General features: G+C 40.3%; 1 protein-coding gene across 1 annotated transcript in view; it reads right to left on the bottom strand.

The window, feature by feature from the left end:
- GALNTL6 (polypeptide N-acetylgalactosaminyltransferase like 6) overlaps positions 1-12070 on the bottom strand; it is a 1175458-nt gene that overhangs the window by 198843 nt on the left and 964545 nt on the right. Inside the window, exons 5-6 of the mRNA XM_007192672.2 lie at positions 11167-11352; positions 7447-7630 (exon numbers count right to left, since the gene is read on the bottom strand). Coding sequence (XP_007192734.1) covers positions 7447-7630; positions 11167-11352 — 370 coding nt within the window. The remainder of the gene's footprint in view (positions 1-7446; positions 7631-11166; positions 11353-12070) is intronic.

Genomic DNA, 12070 nt, shown 5'->3' with positions numbered 1-12070 from the left:
ACCAGGAGGGTGAGCAAATAAAGATCAAAAAACACCTCAACAGCAAGTCAAAAAAAAAAAAAAAAAAAAAAAAAAGCTTTTAAGTTTAATTAGGTCCCATTTGTTTATTTTTTATTTTATTTCCTTTGCTTTTGGAGATGGATCCAAAGAAATATTGCTGCGATTTATATCAAAGGGTGTTCAGCCTATGTTTTCCTCTAGGAGTTTTATAATATCTGGTCTTACATTTAGGTCTTTAATCCATTTTGAGTTTACAAGTGTCAGTGAGGATGTGAAGAAAAGGGAACCCTCATACACTGTTGGGGGGAATGTACATTGATGCAGCCACTGTGGAAAACAGTATGGAGATTTCTCCAAAAACTAAAAATAGAACCACCATATGACCCAGCAGTTCCACTCCTGAGTATATATCTGAAAAAAACAAAGATACTAATTCAAAAAGATACATGCATCCCAATGTTCATAACAGCATTATTTACAGTCGCCAAGACATGGAAGCAACCTAAGTGTCCATCAACAGATGAACAGATAAAGAAGATGTGGTACATATACACAGTGGGATACTACTCAGCTATGAAAAAGATGAATTTTTGCCATTTGTAGCAACATGGATGAACATGGAGGATGTTAGGCTAAGTGAGATAAGTCAGACACAGGAAGACAAATACTGTATGATATCACCTATATGTGGAATCTAAAAACTACAGCAAACTAGTGAATATAACAAAAAGGAAGCAGACCACAGATATAGGGTAACTAGTGCTTACCAGTGGGGAGAGAGGAGATGGGCAATATGGGGCTAAGGGATTAAGAGGTACAAACTATTAGGTATAAAATAAGCTACAAGGATATATTGTACAACACAGGGAATCTAGCCAGTATTTTATAATAACTGTCATTGGAGTATAACCTTTAAAAATTGTGAATCACTATATTGTATGCCTGCAAATTATCCAGTACTGTACAGTAGCTATACTTCAATTAAATAAATAAATAAATAAATAAATAAATAAATAAATGAGAGGTGGAATTGTCTTTAAGGTTTCTTCTAGCTTGATAAACTTATGCTTATTGGCACATTTTTTTTCTGATTCAATTCTAAAATTTAGCACAACATTGTATTTGTTACCCGAGGGTTACTGCCTTTCACAAGGTGTTGGCATCCATACTTTACGACACTCCTGTATAGGAAAGACAGTTAGCAAGTTTCTGGGGATCTGCACTCTGTCCCTTGGAAGAATAAAGGAAGACCCTGTCAGTAAATCTTTTTAGAAGGCATCTTACTTTCATGTCACAGGGATACAACTCTCCGTAACGGACAGGGAGAATCTTATCCCTTTCAACATGGGCTTAGCTTCAGAGTGCTGGACTGCAGAACTAGCCCAAAAGAATCTACATTTGGTGCTTACATCTCAGGAGATCTTCAGTATTTGAAGTTCCAACCTTGAGATGCCTGCCAAAGGGTCATGGCCATTGCTATCCGTGCCCTGAGATATTTCTAGGCTAGGTAACTGGTAGAGAAAGCACTGAATTCAAACTGATGTGTCCGTGGACATAGGGGTGTCTGAGAGAATAAATGGACATTTGTATCCTATGAGGCTTTTTCACCCCCAAGTGCAGATACCTTTATTTTTAAAATTTTGGAAATTGATGGTACATAAAAGTGGAAAATAGAGAATCTCAGTCCTGGCTAATGATGGTGTACAAGAATTTCATCCATGATGATTAAAACTCTATGTTTTAGAAGCCTTTGGGGAATTGTTGGAGATCTATTTGCAGAAGACTGGCAGAGTAAAAGTAATCTCTCCACAGCTGAAAGACAGAATAGAGGCAGATTCTGAAATACACAGCCAAATTTCAAAATTGAATAAACTGCTGAGTTGACTGTAGTTAGCACAAGGAAGCATGATCTCTAGAAGCCAGTGCAAATTCTCCAGAAATTAACTTTATTTTTAAGATTGACAGACGCATATATTAGGGCCTGAGTACCTGACGTGTTGGGTGGAATATTTCACATTATCCTTGTGAACAAGTTGGAGAAGTGTGGATGAAACTGCAGCAGTCATGTGAATTTACAGAAATCGAGCATTTCCATCAATCAGCATGAACTTCCAAGGATTCTGGAGGACCTGGAGGTTATGAGGATAGAACTGGAGATATTTAGCATGGAGAAGAAACAAGTTTCTTTTTTCTGCCTTGGGAGGGCCAGGCATGGTAGCTGTTTCCAAAGATTTTTAACAGCTCTGTCATTGAAGAGGAATTAGACATTCCTTGTGTTTCAAGTGGGACAATTTGGGATGAGGGAGGTAGAATTTTCTTAATCCACAGGAAAATGTTCCTGTCAACCAGTCTAGTGGAAGGGACAGTGTTTTGAGGTAGCAAATATTACTTCCCTGATGAGTTCAAGAGGAAGGTGGTCCAACTTGGATGCAACTAGAGATCATCATACTAAGTGAAGTAAGCCAGACAGAGGAAGACAAATACCATAGGATATCACGTATATGTGGAATCTAAAGTAGGGCACAAATGAACCTGTCTACAAAACAGAAACAGACTCACAGACATAGAGAGCAGACTCATAGTTGCCAAGGGGGAGGGGATGGGTGGGTGGGTGGGTGGGAGAGGGATGGGCTGGCAGTTTGGAATTAGTAGATTCAAACTGTTACATTTAGAATGGATAAACCACAAGGTTCTACTGTATAGCACAGGGAACTATATCCAATCTCCTGGGGTAAACCATAATGGAAAAGAATATAAAAAAAGAAGGTATATATGTGTAGAACTGAGTCACTTAGCTGTACAGCAGAAGTTAGCACAACACTGCAAATCAACTCTACTTCACTAAAAAAAAAAAAAAAAGAAGATGAGGCTGGTCATCTGTGTTGGATGCTGTCTAGGGGTTGCTTGCATTAAAGGGAAGCTGGATAAGATAATTCCTTCTGGTTCTCTCTAAACTTTCAGATGCCGAGATAAGGTTGAAGAAATAAGTTAGTGGTCAGAAAGCAAATGAATATCTTCCCCTTTCTTATCATGACTAAAGGAGCATATTATGTTTTGTCACACAGAAAAGACTTCAATTCCCAAGTGCCCTGCACTAGAAATAAACCAGGAATAAGGAAACCTGCTAAAAGCCATGAATACCAAGAATTTCCTAAGAGCATTATGCCATGATATAAGCTACCAGTAAAGGAGAATAGTTCTTTTTTTTTTTCAAAAGACAAGAATATTTACCAAATATATCCAATCTAATCAGAATTGTGACTGCCAGATAATCTGAACTGTGAATACAGCATTGTCTCTCGTATTCTAGGAGTGCTTTGTCTGAAAACTAGATCTCTTTGCAAATGTAAGTAATTTTTTCCTTAGAGGTCAAAGTTATCTATGAGTTTTTCTTTTCCTTCCTAGTCCGGTTGATGAAGGTTTTCATTCCCAGTTTAGGAAGTTGATAGATTTTGAACTCTTCTGACTGTGTAACCTATATTAAGAAACACCATTTATATCATGACCCAGGATCATATATGCATTATAACTGAAATCAAATATCTGAGAAAGAATAGCTATACTTACGTACCTGTACAATACTCTGAAATTTTCAATTCAATTCCTTAATTGTTAAATACTGTTCATGTCCCTCTAATTTCACAGGATTTCCAGGTTGAAAAACACTACTGCAGTCACTAGTTGGAGAAAGCTCCAACAATGGTAGAATCAATGGGAGAATTCAGGTCTTGTCATTCAGGACATTTGATCAACTTGCTACACAAAGACAGTCTTTGCATATATATTGTCCGAAAGGTCCTGGAATTTGCAATACATTTCCATGTTACTCTGTAGTTCCTTTCTTCCCGACTTTTCTGCCTACTCTCCCCCTACCACCCCACCCCCGAGGAGATCCTCATAGCCACCAGTGAAAAACATGACAGGCTTGAGAGATGTATAGATAGACCACGTTTATTCTGTGTATCTTAAAGCTTTACATCTAGAGAAGCAAGTTTTCGCTGAAAGCGTGTCTGTTTATGCGTACATTCAGGTGGCCGCCGAGATAATGGAATTGCTGACACACTGCTCAGAGCCGCTTGGGTAACTAAGCATTCTTTTATTATCAGGAAGGCAAATGCAGTTTTGAAGATCAAAGTGGACACCTCCTGCAAGTTACATTTATTACAAAAGGCTAAAGTGTCCGCCTTCCTAGGAATCAAAGGGACTTACAGCAGAAAGGCAGTCGTATTGGACAGAATGCCATTGTTGACAGGATGGCAACCACCTAAGTAGGTGAGAGGAACAAGAGGTAATTTAATTCTGAAAATGAGCAACTCTGCCAGCTCTGGGGTTAAGCAAGGTGCCTGATACTCTGATAGCCATAGCTGGGGTCTGCCTGACAAAAATTTCAACTGTCAGTGCAGGGACTGAGAATATTTTTGGAATTTTCATCATTTGAAATTCCTTTGGTAGCATTTTGGTCCCACATCTGCAGAAAGCAGGGGCCCCACTGTTACAGTGGAAGTAAAGTAGAAGTTCGTTATAATCCAGTCACGATTACAGTACTTATTGGAAAAGTTATCATGGATGAATCCTTGCTCTTCAACATGGCAAACTTGAATAGTAGCAACTGGACCATGGCTATTCTACCATCAGCTGCCATCTAATAACAGTTCCACCATGTTTAGGGTCCTTCTGTATCCTCTCCCACACCCGCCTGGCTTTAAATCCCACCCTAAGCCCCTTTGCCAAGACTTTTAGATGGTTACCTTTGGAGATGTCTAAAGATCATCTCTCAGCTGGGCCCACATCAAATGCTTACTAGAAACTCCTTCCCTTGGATTACTAAAAAACTTCCCTGGTGGTTTTCAATCTCCTTTAAATCTTGGCTGAAGTATTTGGAAGAGTAACAAAGGGCTTCATTATTTCTTCTCAAACTCTCCAGCAATTTACGCGTCTGAAGAGGCCTCTTTCAGAAATTCTGGATACTTAATGAGTGCGCTTCTTATTACAAAAGAAATGATTTCTCTTCGTTTTTATCAGGCTAATGTCTTTTGAAATCCCCTTTGCTTTCCCAAGAGTTTATCTTCTTAGAGAATAGAATTGGAAGAAACATTTTCCTGATGTTTATCAAATGTTTACTGTAATTTAAAGTGAGTCACTAAAGTAATTTTTGCACTTGGGAGTTTCTCTACTGTAAACTTTTATAGCCCATGTTATTAATGAATAGACAGTATTGATTTTTTTTGATGTTCAGTTGTATGACCTGTTTATATATTTTGGATATTAACCCCTTATTGGTCATATCATTTGCAAATATTTTCTCCCATTCTGTAGGTTGTCTTTTCGTTTTGTTGATGGTTTCCTTTGCTGTGCAAAAGCTTTTAAGTTTAATTAGGTCCCAGTTGTTTATTTTTGCTTTTATTTCCTTTGCTTTAGGAGATGGATCCAAAGAAATACTACTGTGATTTATATCAAAGGGTGTTCTGCCTATGTTTTCCTCTAGGAGTTTTATAGTATCTGGTCTTACATTTAGGTCTTTAATCCATTCTGAGTTTATTTTTGTATATGGCTTTAGAGAATCATACAAATCAACATCAAAAAAGCAAACAATCCAATTAAAAAAATGGGCAGAAGACCTGAATAAACATTTCTCCACAGAGGACATGCAGGTGGCCAAGAGGCACGTGAAAAGATGTTCAATATCACTAATTACCAGGGAAATGCAAATCAAAACCACAATGAGGTATCATCTCACACCTGTCAGAGTGGCCATCATCAAAAAAGACCACAAATAACAAATGTTGGTGACGATGTGGAGAAAAGGGAACCCTCAAACACTGTCAGTGGGAATGTAAATTGGCACGGCCACTGTGGAAAACAGCATGGAGGTTTCTCAAAAAATTAAACATAGAAATACCATATGACCTGGCAATTCCACTCCTGGGTATATATCCAAAAAAACCCCCAAAACACTAATTTGAAAAGATCCATGCACCCCAATGTTCACAGCAGCATTATTTATAATAGCCAAGATATGGAAGCAATGTAAGTGTCCATCAATAGATGAATGGACAAAGAAGATACATCCATGGTATATATATACAATGGAATACTACTCAACCATGTAAAAGAATGAAATCTTGCCATTTGCAGCAACATGGATAACTTGGAGGATGTTATGCTAAGTGAAATAAGTCAGACAGAGAATGACAAATACTGTACGATATCACTTATATGTGGAACCTAAAAAATACAACAAACTGGTGACTATAACAAAAAAGAAACAGACTCTCAGGTATAGAGAACAAACTAGTGGTTACCAGTGGAGAGAGGGAAGGAGGGAGGGGCAATAGAGGGGTAGGGGATTAAGAGGTATAAACTATTAGGTATAAAATAAGCTACAAGGATATATTGTACAACACAGGGAATCTAGCCAATATTTTATAGTAACTATAAATGAAGTATAATCCTTAAAAATTGTGAATCACTATATTGTACACCTGTAACATATATTGTACAGCAACTATACATCAATAAAAAAATAAAATATTAGAAAAAGACAGTATTGATTTTAACGCATGTTAAATAGAATCTTAGAGAGTGTGCAAAGCCTTGGTCTAGACATTTTTTTTGTACCAAGAAAAAATATAATAGTTTTAAAATTATAAAGGTTTTAAGGATATTAAAAGGGTGACGTATGAGGAATAGATAATAGCATGCCTTGGGCAATCTCTGGGTAACTTTTGGAAAAAGTTCACCATTAACCATTAATGGTCCTAAATAGTTTGTCAAGCTGAGCCATATTTTTTTCTTTTTCTTGATATAGACAGTTCTCATGTCCACATTGGAACAAAGGAATTTAGCTTTGTAGAAATCAATAGATTACTGTAAACTTATATCTGTATAGAACTAAACTGGGGGCAATATTATCAAAGATCATATACTCTGGATCTATCATTTGATTGAATTCCCCAAGTTTAAGTTCTGGGAGCAGCTGCTATCCGAAACATGGCCCTCCTTTATAAAGAAGCAATTCCCAGCAGGGCATGGAACCTAGGCCTAAATACTGGTTCATATTTTATATCATTCCCTAATAAAGAAAAGTAAAATAGTTAATTTAAATAATCCTTTAGGGAAAAGCAGAAAGCACAGAGGGAACTGAAAATGAGGAAAGAACCTCTAAGAGAATGGCTGAAAGGGACTGCATCCCTTTTCCGTGCGTTTGCTGTGAACTCTGTCTTTACCGATTCTCATACCGCACACGCCCTCTCACGCTCAGAAAGTTCTAGAAGGTACTCAGCACAGCTTGTGATTTTACCCAACTTGTAGGTCTGACCTTTCGCCAGTGTTCTGCATACTTTTGCCACCCGTTTTATTCCATTTCATTAGAGCTGGGTCTCCAGCTGACACACGCCTGAGTTATCTGCCCCTTCCCCCTCGGACCCTCCCTCGGTTGCTACTCACTCAAAAGGGTCGCTGGGATCCGCCCGCTGCAGCTCTGGAGGGATGGGAATCCTCTTGTAGTACATTTCCCAGTCAAAGGCGCCGCGCATGGCGTCCCCGGCCTGGGCCTCGTACCCAAAGTGATTGTGGTCGATGACATCGATCATGGGGCACACGATGGTTTTGTGGTTGAGTGCAATTTGGTCTGAAAAATGAAAGCACGGAATAGGAGATGACACGCCTGCCCAGGTCATCTCTCATTTCTCTGCCAAGAGAAGCCCTTCCTAACGCGTCGCGCTCGCAGCCTGGTTCCACTATTGCCTTCAGAGCACTTGGCAGACTCTCTGGCTTAACGTGATGGAACAGTGATGAGGGGCAATTAGTGTTGTGGCATCTTCCTCGAAGAAAGTGATGTCCCAGAGGTACCTGGAGAAGAGCATTTAGCTCTCCCTCTGTCGCAGTTTTGCTCTGGCCTGTCCCCAATCTGTCATTTTACAGTGCACCCAACATGCGTGGAGTATAAACGGTCCTTGTATTCCTTCAAGCATACAGCTGGAGTCTGCTGAGAAAATACTGGCCTGCTTTCTGGAGGTTCCAAAATGTAAATATTTAACTTCATGGTTTTTTTTTTTAGCATCTAATGTTACAATGGCCACGACGGCTGTCGCTCCACCGCCCCCCAAATGCTGGCAGATTATACACAGAATTCTTTGCCCTCAGGCTTACCAGAGATTTTGCCAAATCCTATTTTGCTACTGTTCTTTAATATAGACTCTGTTTATCAAAGCTATACATTTTTATCTTCTCTCATCATATCTGCAAATATGTTAGATGGCCTGATACTACCGCTACTATTCCTGCTACTGTTCAATTCTTGAGCAACTACTCAGTATACTCATGCTGTTCCTAACCCTCCTAGCAACCCAGAGAGGTGGTTCTTATTATCATACCTAGCTTACATATGAGAAACTGAGCTCAGAGAAGTTAAATAACTTGTCCAAGGTCGCTCATCTTTTGAGGGCAAGAATTAGGATGCAATCCCTGCTTAATGGTCCTGTGCTAAAGTGTGGGGTCTTTCCAGGTGGCCATGGTGCTTCTCTGAGGCAGAAAGGAGACTTATTTCCCAGTTACAGCTCCAGCTCCTCCCTTGTAGATGTTATTATGTGAGACCTGAACAGCCAGTGCTGGGAAGGGCATGTACAGGTACTTCGGCTGACCTAGAACAGCTACATGTGAAGTGTCGTCTTCCCAACAATGTGCATTTCTTCAGTATTTACTACAACAAACTAATAGTGTCGGACAGGCAGAACTTTTAAGTGCAAACATCTGCTTTCTGGTTCTTTGGAAGACCTTTGGATGTGGCGTGTGGAATAAAATACATTTCAGTATCTTTAAAAAAGAAAAGACATAATTTAGAAATAATGAGGTTTGGCTATTTCAGCATCATTATTCTGATGACACTGACAAGGCAGGGCATGGAAACCACAGAATCCTATGGAAGATCTCCCCCCAGATCTACCTTTCACTCTCCCTTTCTTTTTTTTTTTCCCTTTCCTTCTTTCTTCCTTCCTTCCTTCCTTTCTTTTCTTTCTTTTCTTTTCTTTTCTTTCTTTCTTTCTTTCTTTCTTTCTTTCTTTCTTTCTCTCTCTCTTTCTTCCTTCCTTCCTCTCTTCCTTCCTTCCTTCCTCTCTTTCTTTCTTTCTTTCTTCCCTCTCTTTTTCTTTCTTTCTCTTTCATTCATTCATTCACTCTTTAAGTTAATCCCACCAAGGGCTCTGTGAGCATCTTTTTCACCTGGGCAAGCCTTGCAGTGGGCTTTAATCTTTATCTAAGTGGCGTTCCCCCATAGATGCCTTTGACAGAGGAGACCATCATTACTGTGTCCAAAATATTTCTTCTATCACCTCTGCAGGTATTTGAGTATCAAGGTTTCAGTGACTTTCTTCAGGCAAATTCAGAATCAGGTTGATTTACAAGTTCCTTGACCAACAAGGAGCCCCAGGGTTACCCGAAGAGAATGAGTCTGTTAAATTAACTGTCAACTTTCCCTTCAAATTTCCTCTCAGCTCTCATCCAGCAGCACCAGCTCCGGGGTGAAAGCAGCATGACTAATTTTTCATCTAAGGCTTGTGCCTACATTTCAATTTCCAGGGATCAAACAAACAGACTCTTAATGGGAAATTGAAATTCAGGTAAAATCCCAAAGTGAAAAATGAACCAAGAAACTGTGTAGGTCCACCTTTTTTTTTTTTTTTTTTTCGTTTCGGAGGATGTGTCAAGACACTGATAGAGGAAAATAAAAAAAGATAGTGATCCTGAGCGCGAATCATTTCTTACCCATCCGGCCTACAGGAAATGAAATGCTTGAATGAGAAAGAGTGGGCTTCTCTGTCTTTTCCCTTTTTTTTCCTATCTTTTTTTTTTTTTTCCTGTTAGATGCATATGAACAATCAGAGCCTTGATAATTGGCATTTAGGGCTTGCTTTGGTTCATAAATAAATTAGGCCATGTGCTGACTTGAGTATTCAACACCATATAGGTCAAATTCCGTTTAAGGGAAACTGATGGTTGCTGATGAAACTCTAAATTGCTATGTCCTTGGACAAGGTACTTTTAATTAAAAGCTCAGAGGAATCTCTGGCCATTAGGAGCATGGAAACATCCCTGTTGATTAGGGTGTCTGGGCGGTTGTCTGCAGCGGGAGAGTATGGCTCTGAGATGTGGTGGAGCCTTAGTTGCTGGTCGTTTCCTGTTTCAAATGCAACACAGTTTCAATTGATTTTTTCCCCCACATCCTTTACTAATGGAGCTTTGCTGGTTCTATCTGAAATCCTGCCCGGTTCTCAATAGAAAATGATTCTTTCTGAGGCAGCTATTGTGAAGGAGGTTGTCAACTGGCTTTAGCTCCAAGGCCAGGGATATATTTACAATAAAAGTTGATTTAGTGAAACGTGGAAGAACAGAAAGGAACTCAATACGTGCGCGCCAAGAACTTTTTAGAAACACACTTTTTCCCTCAGCCTTACAATTTATTCCTTAGCTACTACCGGGGTTTATCTCTGACTTAATTGTGAAATTTAAAAAATACTGATGCTTGGACTGAACCTCATGCAGGTTTTCGAGCTTGAATGGTTTTCAGGACTTTTGTGTTTCTAACAGTTCAAGTGATAGTCTTCTAGTGATTGTTTAAGATGTATCACCTGGACGGCAGCTCTGAGTGTTTGAGGGATTGTGTGTAAACGTGGTGGTGGGGGCTTCGTGTATTTAGGGAGCTAAACAGGTGCCAGAGTGGAAAAGAGAATGGCCTTATAAATCCTGGGAAAATGTCAGTGCGCTTATACTTTAACTGTATTCTGGGGCTGAATACTTTTCTCATCTCTTAACAATCCTATAATACTTGCTAAACTCTGTGTGTGTGTGTGTATTTTAATCATACTGTGCTTACAGGTAGTATAATGAATACTTTTTCCTTTTAGTTTTTACTCAGTGAATGTCTAAGATAAAGAAATCAAACCTTTTCAAACCTTAAGTTAGACTGCAGTTGGTATCACCTAAAATGTCTATTTCAATGTGGTTTTCTAGTTACCTATACGTCCCAGCAATAGTTAAGATAGAATTCACCGCTCCCACTGTAAACCTCGTAAAAGGGGTCTCTAGCCTTTGTCGATGACGGATGACATGGAAGCACATGCCACCCTCCCCCGCCTCCCCCGGAGGCCCCAGGGGCTGAGGGTCACTCACTGAGGAGCGGGGGCAGCCAGTTGACGTTGACCTCGCAGTGGGAGTCCAGGAACGTAAGGACCTCGCCTCTGGCCATGGACGCCCCCAGGAGTCGGGTCCGGATCAGCCCTTCCCTTTTCTTGGTGCGAACAATCCTCACTTTGGAAAACCGAGCCATGTATTCTTCCAACTTCTCCTTCAAGTGTTCTGGGAAGGAGGAAGAAGAACGGGGACAGAAAGAACACAGCACATTAGTTGTAGCAGAATTACTCCCGGGCGTCTGTGTGTGGAGAGCGTGAACGGTGAAGCCCAGCTGAAGCCCATCTTCTCCTCGTTTCATCGCAAGGGGAAGGACTAGTAAGATTTCATGCCTAGAGGTCTCTATACCTTACGCGTTGCAGAATGCTCCGTAAGATGCAAACGCCGCCCTTTGGACTCTGACCCGCTGGCACTCCACCTTGTGGTTTCCGTGGACCAGGGGCCACCAGACTGCAGCCTGACCAGCCCGCACCCAGGTGGGCGTCAGCCCCGGGTCCCTGCTGGTGGACGTTCCAGCATATGGGCTCTTGCCAACAAGAGGGCCCTTTCTGGCAAGGCTTTGCCTAGTGTTCTCTGTGTTGAAAATACTGCATGTAAAACCACAGGAAAGAAAAAAATACCTCTCAAATCAACAGGAACCAAACAGATTCCCCCCCCCCCCCCCCCCCGTGAGGTCATAGCAAACTGGCACGCAAGTTCAGCCCCTGGCTCCTGATTTGAAGTGGAAAGTGACTGATTTGCTGTTAAAATTAGATGTGAAGAGGGATAGGCAGATGAGATGGTACATAATCACTGTGGACTTAGGTCTTTAAGATTAGAAAACAAAAGTTTGGAAATGTTTCTTTGCCGAATTAAAAACAAACAGCGGGAACAAAATCAAATCAGA

The sequence above is a fragment of the Balaenoptera acutorostrata genome, chromosome 6 (genome assembly GCF_949987535.1).
Source record: "Balaenoptera acutorostrata chromosome 6, mBalAcu1.1, whole genome shotgun sequence".
Lineage (NCBI taxonomy): Eukaryota > Metazoa > Chordata > Mammalia > Artiodactyla > Balaenopteridae > Balaenoptera > Balaenoptera acutorostrata.
Note: the sequence above shows the minus strand (reverse complement) of the source record. Positions and strands in the feature narration are given on the sequence as shown.